At 38.2% G+C, this 14,126-nt stretch overlaps 1 protein-coding gene across 1 annotated transcript; it reads right to left on the bottom strand.

Annotated features, from left to right (window-relative positions):
- Positions 1–520: 520 nt before the first annotated feature.
- LOC109040392 (uncharacterized) lies at positions 521–10,732 on the bottom strand. Its single transcript, XM_019056323.2, has 6 exons — positions 10,448–10,732; positions 7,709–7,854; positions 6,797–6,875; positions 5,908–6,005; positions 4,386–4,566; positions 521–2,046 (listed from the first exon to the last, which is right to left on the bottom strand). The coding sequence occupies exons 2-6, from the start codon at positions 7,826–7,828 to the stop codon at positions 1,934–1,936; spliced, it is 591 nt and encodes a 196-aa protein (XP_018911868.2). The 5' UTR covers positions 7,829–7,854; positions 10,448–10,732; the 3' UTR covers positions 521–1,933.
- Positions 10,733–14,126: the final 3,394 nt, after the last annotated feature.

Below are 14,126 nucleotides of genomic sequence, written 5' to 3'. Positions count from 1 at the left end.
TACTGCTCTCTTCGCTATCACGGCAGCTGAGGGGAAGAATTTTGTCGGTCCTTCCATCGTATTTAAATATACTTAGGACGAGTCTCGACTGGGTTTAAGTCCGACTTAGCGCCCCTGGTTGGCCGGTGCTGCGGTTTGGACTCATCGATGGATGTTGCGCCTTCATGTGAAAGAGCCAAAAAAATTCGGACCTAGGTTCTATCATAAGGAATACAAAATAGAAGCTAAGAAAACACGTGGGGGCACCAATTGCTCATAATCTCCCTCACACAGCCTTTTGAGGAGATCACCCGGCATTTACATGTGAAATTTTCAGGGAATATTTCTGTCTGACAAGAACCAGGAAAAGGAAGAAATAAAAACATTAAATAGCGGCATTGGTTCAGTACGTAAGAAACCGATGATTTCGACTCATATTGTATCTGGAAGTTCAATTCATTCGTTCAATTTTTGATGAAAAAAACAGTCTTTGATTGATTTTTTTTTTTTCATTTATTACATCTTTCTGTTGCAAAAAACATTAAAATATTAATGACTGGTATGAGTGTAAAAACTGTAAATTTTAAATTTATGTTCATTACGGTACATTATAATATGCCGCCACGGTCAATTAGATAACGTTTGGTCATTACATCAACAAATTCAAATTTTTATGACGTAAAAAACTATTTAAATCCTAACTGCCGATGCGATGGACAGAAAGACATCAGTTTTGTGTGACATATATTGAAATTTTTGAGTGACTTCTGATCTGGGGCTCAAAATGTAGATAACCCCTTCCCCCCTCCCAAAATGAAAATAACCAAAAAAATCCGTTCACATCTAGTTGAGTCAATACTTACTTTATCATAAAATTTTGGGAAGTACACAATTTTAATTTTAACCCTTCTTTATGAGAAAGCAAAATTACTAGTTTTTATCTCCTCTCAGAAATATTCTAGGTACATACTTTGATTATCCTCTAGTTTCCTAAAAAAAAAAAAACATCATCAATAGAGTCAGAGGAAAAAAGTCTAGAGCACTAATGTAAATTGGAATATTTTCAAAAATATGTCCAAAAATTCCAAACGACAGAATAGCTTTGCGATCCTCGAGTGGCTCAAATAATGACAATCGAGCCTTTTTCCCCAAGCCTACAAATAGATACAGATAGTTCTAGCATAGTTTTGTGAGACCTAGTTGTCACATGTTGTACAGTAAAACGCCAGAGCCAGAGCAGGCATGAAAAAACATTTCAAATTCGTATAAGTGCCATAGAATATGCGCACTATGTTAGACCAATTTTACCATTTTTTCTCACAAAAATCTTCAATACTATAGTCTGTTCGAGATGGGAAGAACCGTGGAAAGTCGGAATAATTAGCACTATTTTGCAGGGTGGGGGTGTCTCGACCCTTGTCAATTGTCACTTTTCGATGTTGCGCGCACGCTGTAGCCACCGCACAGGAGGCTATGGGCCTCGGAGCGGCGGTTTTCCCCAGGATACGAACTTGGAGCCGCAAATTCCTGTGCTAAGCGCCGAGCGGCAAGCGACTCATGAGGAGCCAGCCCTCTGTGCGGTGAGCCACGGTCCAGGGTTGGTTCGGTGCTTCATCGCGGACAATGGCTCGAACGCTACCCTTGCTTCTACATAGTGCAATTAATTCCGACTTTCCACGGTTCTTCCCATCTCGAACAGACTATAATGTCCATTTGAAACACGAGTCTATGGTGTCCGTAACTGGCTTAATACGCAGCAACTTTTTTTTTTTCTGATGACCTTTAGGCCGTTTTTTGAAGATGAAAAAAAGACCTCCGGTCAAGGTCCTTGCTGTCAAGCGCCCTCTCTCAATAGCCCCATGTCAGGCAAGTAATGGGCACAGAAGTATGAATGACAACCCTTTCAGATGGGTTGACAAGATGTGTCTTTTTGAGTACATTAGCATCATCTCTTTCAAGCATTGCGTACATTGTCAGGGGCGACTCCTGTACCACATCTTTTCGGAGGAGCGTTTTCCATTTCGCTGTAATAACTGTTAGTCACCGCCAGAAAATACAGAGTCAGCACTGGAACATCATAAAAACGGAAATATATGAACCAGAAAATGAAAGTAAAAAGGGGAAAACTGGATCTGATATAAATTTACCTTACAAAGTGCCGAACTAATCGGAGAGGCTTCATTTCTAAATTAATTATGTTATAAGACATGAGACAAAATCAGGCAACCTCAAATAAAGTTTGGCTGACTCCATTTAAATTGACGTGGCAATCAGCCCATAGAGAATTAACTTAGATATGCATCTCTCTTTTGGAAATCATCGATAAAAAAACACCAGCTTTTCATAAATGTATTCTCTGAAATCCGTGCATGATTTCATTCCATTTTTATTCAACTACAAAAACATGCACCTCGATCGCGGATTTTCGTAACTTACGCATTCACTTAGTTTTCATAGGAAGTATACCCACATATTTTTTTTACTATAACTCCTCGGTTAATATTCTTGAATCGCAAGGAAAAATCATAAAAAACGTAGCTGCGAAAACGTAAAACATCATTGAGAATTGGCGACGTCGCAAATCGAGTTATATAGTTTCGTACTAGAGAATCCTGAAACTGCTTGAAAAGCAGATTTTTTAGCATTTTTTACTATTTTTCCCGAGAAATTGGCAAAGACGGATTTGAAAATGAAACGATGTAGCGCTTTATGACATCATTAAGTAGTATTTCCCATTTAAACTCGTGGATTTTAAAAGTAGATTATTCAATCATACTTTCTTCAAAAAATGCTCAATTATGAACTCAAGGATATTTTTGATCTCAATTCACTCGGTACTGTCCATTTAAAAATTAAAGTTTTTCAGGCCCCTAAAAATTCTCCATCATACGCACTTTTGTAAAGGAAGCTAGGCAAAAATGGATAGAATGGGAACTGAATCACTAAATACAAAAAGGGCACATGTCCAGAAAACCAAATTGTTCAGGAGACGCAAAAAACTGTTTATTTCGTGGTAGATATTTTTCGAAAAGTCGTTTCGTTTAAAAATAAACAAGCGCGGTAAGAAATATAACTAAATAATAGGAACTCTAACTAACAATCAACTTAAAGGCATTCGAAAAGTACTGAATTTTTTCTGCTTTCGAGGAACTTAATTTTTAGTAAATGTATTGAAGAAGGGCTACAATAGTGCTTAATATTTGCCGGCCAGTTTTGGTTGCCGCCTATCCATGCGACGCAAGTATCCTGATTTGGAAAGTTGGCAGTTTCGAAAACGCCTTCAAATGTGGCGTGATACCTCACGCGTTCCGGAGAGTACGAATAGTTGTATCATTGCGCCTTAGCAATGCGATGGAAGATGGATATGAAATCAGCCTCCACGCTGCGGCCTGGTCAGTTTTCCTTTACTGCTGTTGCAGTTTTGACCGCAAATTTTAAGTGTGTTCAAGCTAGATTTGTATTTAGTGAAAAGGTAATATTTTATAAGAATTAAAAGTAAACAAGCGCAGGAAGAAATATAGCTAAATAATAGGAACTCAAATTAACAATCAACTTACAGGCACCGAAAAAGTACTGAATTTTTTCGGCTTCCGAGGAACTGAATTATTAGTAAATGTTCTGGAGAAGAGCTGCAATAGTGCTTAAAATTTGCCGGCCAGTTTTGGTTGACGCCTATCTATGCGACGCATGTATCCTGATTTGGAAAGTTGGCAGTTTCGAAAACGCCTTCAAATGTAGCGTGATACCTCACGCGTTCCGGAGAGTTCGAATAGTTGTATCATTGCGCCTTAGCAATGCGATGGAAGATAGATGTTAAATCAGGCTCCACGCTGCGATCTTGCCAGTTTTCCTTTACCGCTGTCGCAGTTTTGACCGCAAAGTCTAATAGTGTTCAAGCTAGGCTTGCATTAAGCAATTAGATAGTTTTTTAGAAGAATTAAAATATATCTACCACGAAATAAACATTTTTTTGTGTCTCCTGAACAATTTGGTTTTCTGGACAAGTGCCTTTTTTGTATTTAGTGATTCAACTAAAGGGCGCACAGACCCCATGCGCATAGTTCGTCATCTTCCGGCCAAAGTATCACAATCATTCACAAGCGCCATGCTATGACTCCAAATTTCCGCCGCCATTTTATATTTTTACAGAAAAATTTTTGGTAGAATCTGTTTGAAAATTTCACTGAAATTTAACAGCAGCACAAAGGAAATATAAAGAAATTTTCAAGAGATTCTCCTAGTAATTTCTCTGTAAAAAAATAAAATGGCGGCGGAAAGTTCGAAACGTCGCATGGTGCTTGTGATACTTCGACCGGGAGGTGGCGAGCTCTGTTTCCTTTAGCTCATTTTCACATGGCTCCTTTCAGCATAGTTTCACCATCAACTTCTCCTGCTGGAATACTTACCAAGAGTAATGAAGAGCCCCAACGGATGCTCAAATAAAGGATACAACTCATTATCGGATGAAATTTCAACTGATACGCTTCTATCGATGTTGGTGAAGATGAAAAGTGGAATTTCAATCACTAACTTGACTGCGTCGACGGCGCTCGCTATCAGGAACAGAAGCACACATTTTGGCTTTTCCTACAACGCGGAAAAAAACATTTAATTTTTTGGAGAATCATGAAAGATAATAAAATTTTGTAATGGCTACACTGAAAAAAAAGGATTGCTAATTCACCGATTTAGGGTGGAGCAAAATTTGCTTCACTTCGTAAAGCTTTCTTATCCGTTCACGGTGTTGAATCAAGTGAACGACTAGCACGAATTGCTATACCGATTTGCTACATCTGCGCGCCTTCACGCAGTTAATCTTGCATCGAGTGGCTTGGAAGTGTAACTGCATTTTTTGGTATTGGTAATTTGTGAACAGTAAAAATAGCTCAATAGTTAGGCTGAAATAGCGGATTTTACGGAAAAATAGCGAAATTTACGGAAGAATAACTAAAAAGGTAACAAACGTAGCTTTTTAGGTAGCAAAATCACCTACAAACGTGTGTGTAAGTAAGCTGAAATTTGTGTAGCGATTTTACCTGCATGGTTTGCACGTTCGTTTTTTAGCTCACCATGCAGTTGAAATACCCGCGTGCACGGCAATTTCAAATTAGCGACTCAAAATACATCAGTTACGAAACTTCCGTGATCTTTTAGTCATTATCTGACTTATTTCTTCCTATTCTTGAGTTTTGGAGTATTCTCGAGTGCTGCCAGCTCGAAACGCGAACTGACGCCTACAAATCTAAATGGATACTTCAAGCATCGCGCAATGCGTGAAGTATCCAGTTAGGTTTGTAGGCGTCAGTGCGCGTTTTGCGCTGACAGCACGCCCCGCGGCTCTCCCGGCGGGCGGGTGGAGAACGATTTCTTGCGAGAAGAGCTCCCTGGCGGAGAAACTTGTATATCGTGTAATTTTTTTTAATTTTTTAACTTTCTTTTTAGTATTTGATTTTTAAAATTAGGCACACATTAAGCGAATTTTCGCGATCGAATGTCATTCATCAAACGAATTGATTAGTGCTGAGTGATGCCGATGATCGGTGATGTCAGGAGCCAATCAGAGCTCAAATTTTTTTCATAAATGAAATTAAGAAGAAAATAAGAAAACACGAAACACTAAATCACAGAAATTGCGAAAACACCAGACTTGAATTGACAAAACACAACAGAAAGAGATGACAGAACAAAAATTTTGGTGGAAAATGAAGTTTCTGACATCGATTGCATCAATTCAAAAATCGAATTCAAGTCCCGAGGTGAATTCGAAATTTCAAATTGATGGATTTCAACGGTCTCTGGTGAGACCAACGAAGAAGTCGAATATCATTGAAAAAAAATGCACAATCGTCGAACATCATTCAACGGTGAATGATATTCGATCGCGAAAATTCGCTTATTCTTGTTCTTCTTTCTGTAGTCAAGACTTACCGCATAGACGCCAATGAGCAGAATGATACCGGCAATTCTGAGAAGAATGCCGTCAATAAAGTAGTCGATCACCCATAAGTAAACGGCCACCCTTTTCTCTGAAGAAAATCAAAAACATTGAAATTAATTTCCTAAATAGTCTGCATGAAGTTGGAAAATATCTAGTGCTCTGTGCTCTACAGAAAATTGATCCCACGTTCCTTCCAGTCCCATTTGTATATGAGATAAGTCACTGAATAAAATTAGCTTATCTTTTTTTTTATTATTATTAAAAACTTGGTTTTTATGCAGGCCCAAAGACTCTTAACCCAGCAATTTTTCTCCCCATTCATACCGCGATACTTCTACTTGAAAAAAATAGAGATACTTTCACAAGTTGATTAATTTTTCAAGTTCAGCATATGCCCCATGTTTATTATTGTTCGGAATGTATATGTATTCAGAATGATTTTTGACTTTCTCTCTGCAAAAATAATTGATTGACATTTTCAGCGGAAGGGTGGGAACATCGGTCAAAAATAGTGAATGGTACAGCTTCACTGGTTTCGGAAATTAAATTGATGAGTCCGACAGTGGAGTGGCGTGATTTGCGAAATATCGATTGATCTGCCATGTAAACCTGAGAAAAAGGATCGATAAATAGGCTGTTCAAAAGGAACACCTTAATAATCGATTCTTTAGCATAGTATCAAATGGGGAAATATCGATAATCGATCATTCACGCTTGCCACTGCAGTCTACTACTACTAATAAGTCGCTCTTACAGCGCTTGCTCTGCGACACCCACCCGCCACTGTTAGAGATCTTGCCAGAGCTTCTCCGGCAGATTGCACACTGCAGTCTAACTACCAGAAAATTGAGTTCACTGATTTACTAAGAATGGACTGACCTGGGCTATTTGAAATGTCGATCCCCCTCAAACGATTAGCGACAGGCCAAAATCCAAGAATCATGAGTGCGCCTACAATCTACGGTAGTCAAAATTACAAAAAAAAGAACATCAAATCTTTTTTATAAAAAAACTAGCTGTTCACTTAACGTAACAAGTATATATGTATTTCTGAATACTAGGTTGTAATTAGTGAGAGTAGGTTAATGAAATCTAGGTATATCTATCTTACACCCGCAAGAAGTGACAATTTTTTTTTGGCGCTGGTAAAACCTCCAATGTGATTTGATCTACGTAATATTTTCTACAGAATTCATGTGTACACATTGACATTCATTGAGAATCAACAATCGCCAACAATTGGACGCATTTCTGCCACTAACTATGTTTACTAAACATGAGCTACAATGGACAAAGGAGGTAGGTAATAGACTACACGGAAAAAAAATTGCTGATTCAACAATTCAATTGCTAAAAACAGTGAGTGCAATGTTTCAACGCAGATTTTACAACAAAAAAATGCTACTTTAACCACCCCCGTGGTTAAATTAGTTTACAATGTGGTTAAAGTAGCATTTTTTTGTTGTAAAATCTGCCTTGAAACATTGCACTCACTGTTTTTAGCAATTGAATTGTTGAATCAGCAATTTTTTTCCGTATAACTAACGGCAACCAACAAAAAGACCCGACAGTTAGATTGTCATTTTCCCTTTTAGTCTGTAAAGACGACTAGTTTCAACCAATGGGATCGCTCCATACCCCCTATGTCTTTTTTGTCCCTAGCTTTGTCTATCAATTTCAATAATCGGGCCGCAGGCATAAGTGAAAAAAATCAAAGCAAGTACCTGTCGAAATCGGAAAGAGTTTAGTTTTTGAGACTAATATTTTAGGTTAATAGTATAGTATGCTCACCACAGTGAACCAGCCTATGATTAGTACTCCCATTCTCAAAGAGCAACCGCAGCAACAAAACCTCAATTGCGGGAAAAAGGAGTTGGGTCCAAAAACCGACCGAGATCTGTCCGGCACCATAGTTCAAGTAGGCTTCAAATATAATCCTGGAAAATAATTGGGACAGTGTGACAGCTGTAATGGGCCTGTTGCATGCAGGAGATACAGCCGCGCGAATAGACTTTTCAGAGGTTAAATGACACGAAAATTACGATGGTCACATTAAAAAAGTCTGAAATACACTCCTTACTGCGCAATTTGCGTTGTTAGGAACGCGCTTTTTTAAATTTCCCGCGTCTGGTGGCAGTTTTCTAATCACCGGAAACGAGCAAACGGCGGGCTCGGTGATTTCCGGAAGATGCCGAGTCGTTGTTGTTGTTGTTATTTATTCCTTCAGTTTGTTTACAAACCCAACGTGATCTCCTATAGTGGTCCATATACGCTTTATGCGGTAACCAAATCGATCGACTTTTAAATATCCAACGCAATCCTTCTACATTTCATTTCACGATGTCACGAGCTCCGATTTTTAGGTTATGTTGTCAGTTTTAGTTGACCGGAAATAGCCGCGAGTTTCCGTTAATTGTTTCCGTTAGAAAACTGCCCGCAGACGCGGGAAATTTGAAAAAGCGCGTCCCTCACAACGCAAAATGCGCAGTAAGGAGTGTATTTTAGACTTTTTTAATGTGACCATCGTAATTTTCGTGTCATTTAACCTCTGAAAAGTCTATTCGCACGGCTGTATCTCTTGCATGCAACAGGCCCATTAGATGAAATTAAGACGCTGCTTATTTTAATTATACATACGATATCGACGGTGAAACCAGTGCTTCCATTTCCGGAACTAGTACCAAATTTCGGACCTTCTGAGATTTTCTTGAATTATTCCCGGAATTTTTGAAATGCCCGAAAGGTTTCGGATTTTTAGCATTTTCCGGAGCTTTCTCGGAACTTTCGACGGACATGGAATCAAAGCACTGGGGAGATTCTACAAAAATGCGTATCTCGGTTGCGGTATTTTAAAATCTTCGCTGATATTGTATTCTTCAAAATGAGACAGAATCAACATTATGGCTTGAAGTTTTTACAGAATATTTTTTAAAAAGAGAAGAAAAATCACGATGATTTTCGAAAAATTATGTTCAGTAATTTTCCATGTAGAAAATTAAGAGTGACAGGAAGTCCGCTACGCTGCATGGACCGAGATACCTACGCATTTCTGCAGTTTAACCATCAATATGTCGATAGGTTATCAAAATTTGGAATGATTTGGAATCTATCAAAGATACGTACCATCGATTGTGGTGTTCCAAGTCTCTGTTGATATTTTTTTTTTTTTTTTTCAAAATAAAAGTAACCAACAGTTTTTCTTGACATTTTCTGTGAATTTTGCACTCATTCATCAATTTTCACTGATAATTTTGTTGTAAAAAAAACATTCAGATTAGTTCTGTTTCTGAACAAATGAATAAAGAAAATATCAGAGATTCTGAAACGCCATTTATTCAATACGCTTGTTATTCTTCGGTCATCGATATGCATAATTGAATAAATAGTAAAATATTAAAGGAAATTAAGCAACGCTTAGTATACTTGGGCTGATTCCCGTTAAGTTCGAACATAACATCTCGTCAAAGTGTAGAGAAACCTCCGTTTCACACGAAAAAGATCAACAGGGCCTAAACTGAATTAATCTCTGACGATTATAGCATATGTCCCAGAATATCATTTTGCTGAGATAATATTGATATTAAATCGCCTTTCAGCGCAATAAAAATACCATATTTCTACCAGGAAATCGGAATATTTTCACGTCATATGGACTGCATTTTGCAATTTGGAACTATAAATTCTGCCTCCTCTGGAAAAACACTTATGAGCATAGGGAAACCAATGGCACATACGTTGTTTTTAAACCAGGCTCGACTTTATAGTTCCAAATTGCAAAATGTAGTCCATATGGTCAATGAGTGCCACTTTCATCGATCGATAAAGTGAGTTCCATGTCAAAAAGGAAAGGCGAGTTACAATACAAGGGTGGACTGGAAACGATTTTAATTTCACCGGAACACATTTCTGTAAGAGGAGCCCCTTCAATTAGTAGATAGGCAACATACACAACACTTCATCGCTGAACGATAATCTGACTACATTTTGCAATTAGGAGCCACAATTTCTGGCTCATCCATAAAAACACTTGTGTGCGAAGGAAAACTAATGACTCTTATGCTGATTCTGAGTCAGAAAATCGTAGTATCTGATCGCAAAATGGAGTCCAATCTTGCCATGCAATCGAAAATATTCGTAGGTAGTCTGTGCCTGTGCAATTTAAACAAAGGGTCTCATCTCAATACTGCCTTGCTAGGGAAAAACGCCGTGTGAATATTCGATGGTTGTCAAATTTCCTCCACTACAATGATTATTTTTGAGGAGAGTTGTGAATATTTCCTCTTGACATTTTCAGATGATACAGATCTAATTACGAAAAAAATACTCTGAAGAATTAAACGAAAAATATTCACAATTTCTCCTGAAAATTCGTAAATGATCAAAGGCAATTTGGCAACTAACAAAAGTTCGCACGGCGTGTTCCCTTAGCAGGCAGAATAGTCATGCACTTTGAATGAATAAAAAGTTGTCCTCTAGGATTTAACTATAATGCCGTAAAAAAAGAAAGGAAAAAATAAGAAAAAATCTCACCGTTCGAAAGAAATACTCAAAGTACCGCAGCCGCCAGACGGAAAATAAGAAAATTGTCCGGTTATGGATACCTACACTTATGGTGATTCAGAATTTGACCTGAGAAATGGATGTGAATAACATGATCCCTAGCCGAAAAATGAGCCACGCAGGACGAGCTGACCATACTCAATCGACGCGTCTCTACGACGGGCGAGCATTCGTTCGATTCGCAATCTATTATTCAACAGCCTGTCAGTCAAAAAAAATGAAACCCTTCATACTGCGAGTAAGACGGTGGCGAACCTTGCCGCAACACGCAGCGTCGTGGTGGCACAGAAAATTTGAATTTCCTAGCAGGTGCGTGGCGTGCTTTGCGATATATCGATTGTTATGCCATTTAAACCTATGGAAAAGGATCGATAAACAGGGTGCTCGCGACGAACACCTTGATAATCGATTCTTTACCATAGCTTCAAATGGAGAATTTACACACAAAAATTTTATTGCTCCATCTGAGAATACTTAAGGTGATTCGATGAACGCCGTATTTTGTGTCAGAACGGCATGCGATATATCGCATCAATTGGTTCCATTCTGTCAGCTACTCGTCATTTTTCTCCAACTTTGAGATCGCAATTCTGTTTTCAGAACTAAAGCACTCACTTACCAATTTTAACAAACAAATTCAACGTAATAAAGGCGCGGTTTTTTTAGAGGAAAAATATCGCATTCGATACTGATATCGAAACTGCACTCGAATGCGATATTCAAAGATTCGCTTTACGCAGATTGCGATTTCGCAATCTTTTTCATAATTTTTTTCCGACATGGAAAATTTGAGAAAAATTGATTGAAAAGTGAAAAAATTTGCCCCCTTGTGACGTCATCTGGCGGCATTTTCTATTTAAACACATGTATTTTAGAAGATAAGATTATTTTGCCATATTTTCTCCAATAATTCTTAACCTCGTACTCAGTTTTCCCAGCAGTTTCATTTTAGACAGACCATATTTTTCTCCAACAGACTGTATTTTAACTAGACAGAGAGAAAACATCGCAAATAAACCAACAATGACACTAAACACAGAGAAGAAAAATCACGGCAGATCTAAAGAATTGCCGTTGAGTAGTTTTCCGTTTGACAAAACAAGTACGACAGGAAGTTTGCGACGTCTTAAACCGAGTTATGTGATTGCCGACTTACACCGTCGATATTCTCCTGATTCATTTTTTCCCCCACCAATGTAAATAAGAACAATCCATGTAGAGTGTGCAAACATTTCAAAATCATGAGCTGACTCTGCGAGTTTAAATAATAAAGCCAAACAGAGCGGAGCGGCGCGGCACGGCATGCTGCCAGCGCGAGAGGCTCACTGGCGCCTATAAACCTAAGTGGATACTTCACGCATTGCGCAGTGTTTGAGGTATCCACTTAGGTTTGTAGGCGCCAATGCGCGTTCCGCCCGCCGCCGCGCGGCACCTCAAGCAACTATTTCACAGAGGTGTTGCACAGTATCATACGCGATTGAAGGCGCTCTTACATATGAAGAATGACAGACATCATTTAAAAGTACGGAGCTTTCCTCGCAAAATTAGAGTCCCTTCATACCATGAGTTAAGATCGCAAAATAAATCAAGATAATTCGTACACAGGCAAACTCTAAGAGCCTTTAGCTGTGGCAAATCAAAAGGTTTATCTGGTTCAGGTATAACAAGGTGGGAATTTCTTGAAAGATAATTAAGGCGATTCGATAGACGCCATATTTTGTGTCAGAACAGCATGCGATATATCGCATCAATTGGTTCCATTTTTTGTTACTCGTCATTTTTCTCCAATTTTGAGATCACAATTCTGTTTTCAGGAGACTAAAGCACTCACTTACCAATTTTAACAAACAAATTCAACGTAATAAAGGCGCGGTTTTTTAGAGGAAAAATGTCGCGTTCGATACTAATATCGAAACTGCACTCGAATGCTATATTCACAAATTCACATTACGCAGATTGCAATTTCGTAGTATTTTTCATAATTTTTTACTACATGGGAAATTTGAGAGAAATTTATTTAAAAGTGAGAAAATTTGCCGCCTTGTGACGTCATCTGGCGGCATTTTCCATTTAAACACATGTATTTTAGAAGATTAGATTATTTTGCCAAATTTTCACCAATAATTCTTCAATTTCGAACCCAAAGATAACGTCGTACTCAGTTTTCCCAGCAATTTCATTTTAGACATGATATTCACAAAATTTGAGACACCTGCTAATTCTCCATGGGGTAAAATCGATAATCGATTATTCACGCCTCGCCACTGTCTGCTAGATGCAATGAAAATAATGAGCCAAAATCGGCCTACATCGCAAATTCCTTAATTTTCTTCCATATTTTATTTTTTCACGAGAAAATCATGCCGGATTCTGCCTTTGAATTTAGTGTTTATTTTTTTTCACAAACTGGGGAAAACGCTCAAAAAGTTTAGGAGTAGGACATTATATTGCTCACTTTTCTGCAAAGGAAATGAAACACGTACGTGAGGAAATTCGGCAACGTATAATGCAGTTTCGATTATCGATATTTCCTCATTCGAAGCTATGGTAAAGAATCGATTATTAAGGTATTCGTTACGAACTCCCTGTTTATCAATCCTTTTCCATTAATTTAAATGGTAGATCAATCGATTAATCGCAAAGCACGCAACGCCACTGCTGGCCAAATCGTTTCAATATTTTTCTTTAACAAGCATACGAACAATGAGCAGCATTCAGCCTTGTATTCTGCCGTGCTAAGGAGGACCGCCGTATTCAATAGTTGCCCAATTTCCCTCAATAAAATGTTTATTTTTGAGGAAAATTCCGAATATTTTTTCTGGAAGTTTGCCGGAACTGTAGAACAGTTGCGAACAAAATTATTATATAAAATAAAATTGGAAGGAAAATAATTACAAATTTCTCTGAAAATTAATATTTTATTGGAGAAAATTTGGCAACATCTAAAAGCTCATACGGCGTTTTTTCTTCGTACGGTAGTATAATAAGGGCCGTTCTGGGCCCACCCTTGGTGAATTTCCTCAACTCTGCGATTTTTTGCTCATTGAAAGTCTATACTTTACGGAATGCATCGTGGTTTGATCATTTCTGGTCTCTTTTCAGATCTAATACAGATACTTGGCCTGGTCTGAGGGCCAATCTTGGCGAAAAATGCGGGTTTGCGGTCGAATTCCGAAAAATCCTCATCTTCCGCCAAAAACCGTCCAGATCAAATCACAATACATTCCATAAAATATAGACCTTCATCCAGAAAAAAATCGTTGATTTGAGGAAATTCAGTCAGGGTGGGCCGAAAAACAGCGCTTATATGAAAAATGTCCCTTTCATGAAAATGTCCTTAAGGTGATTCGTCTAGCTCAAGTGACGTGGTTGAATTGCCTTGCGATATATCGCATCAATTAGGTCAAAAACTCCGACAGATTTTGAATTTTTAGCCATAAAGAGGACGATAGCCCCTGCGCAAGAATCTGAAGAATTATTCTAAACCAAAAAATTATCAAAATGGAGGGAAATGAAAGCAGAATCCTGCTTGAAAATGTCCTCGCATTCGATACAGAAATCGATAACTATGTCGAATGCGAGGTTTTTTTCCAAACAGGATTCTGCTTTCATTTCCCTAAATTTTCATAATTTTTTGGTTTAGAATGAT

Source organism: Bemisia tabaci, chromosome 9 (assembly GCF_918797505.1).
Source record: "Bemisia tabaci chromosome 9, PGI_BMITA_v3".
Classification (NCBI taxonomy): domain Eukaryota; kingdom Metazoa; phylum Arthropoda; class Insecta; order Hemiptera; family Aleyrodidae; genus Bemisia; species Bemisia tabaci.
The sequence above is the reverse complement of the archived record's forward strand: the minus strand, read 5'-3'. Positions and strand labels throughout refer to the sequence as shown.

Excerpts from the sequence above, each read along its gene's own strand:
- LOC109040392 (XM_019056323.2), bottom strand. The coding sequence starts at position 7,828 with ATGGTGCCGGACAGATCTCGGTCGGTTTTTGGACCCAACTCCTTTTTC. Across the intron at positions 6,006-6,796 it reads CGACATTTCAAATAGCCCAG|AGAAAAGGGTGGCCGTTTAC; the intron begins GTCAGTCCATTC and ends GATTTTCTTCAG. Across the intron at positions 4,567-5,907 it reads TGCTCATTGGCGTCTATGCG|GAAAAGCCAAAATGTGTGCT; the intron begins GTAAGTCTTGAC and ends TCCGCGTTGTAG.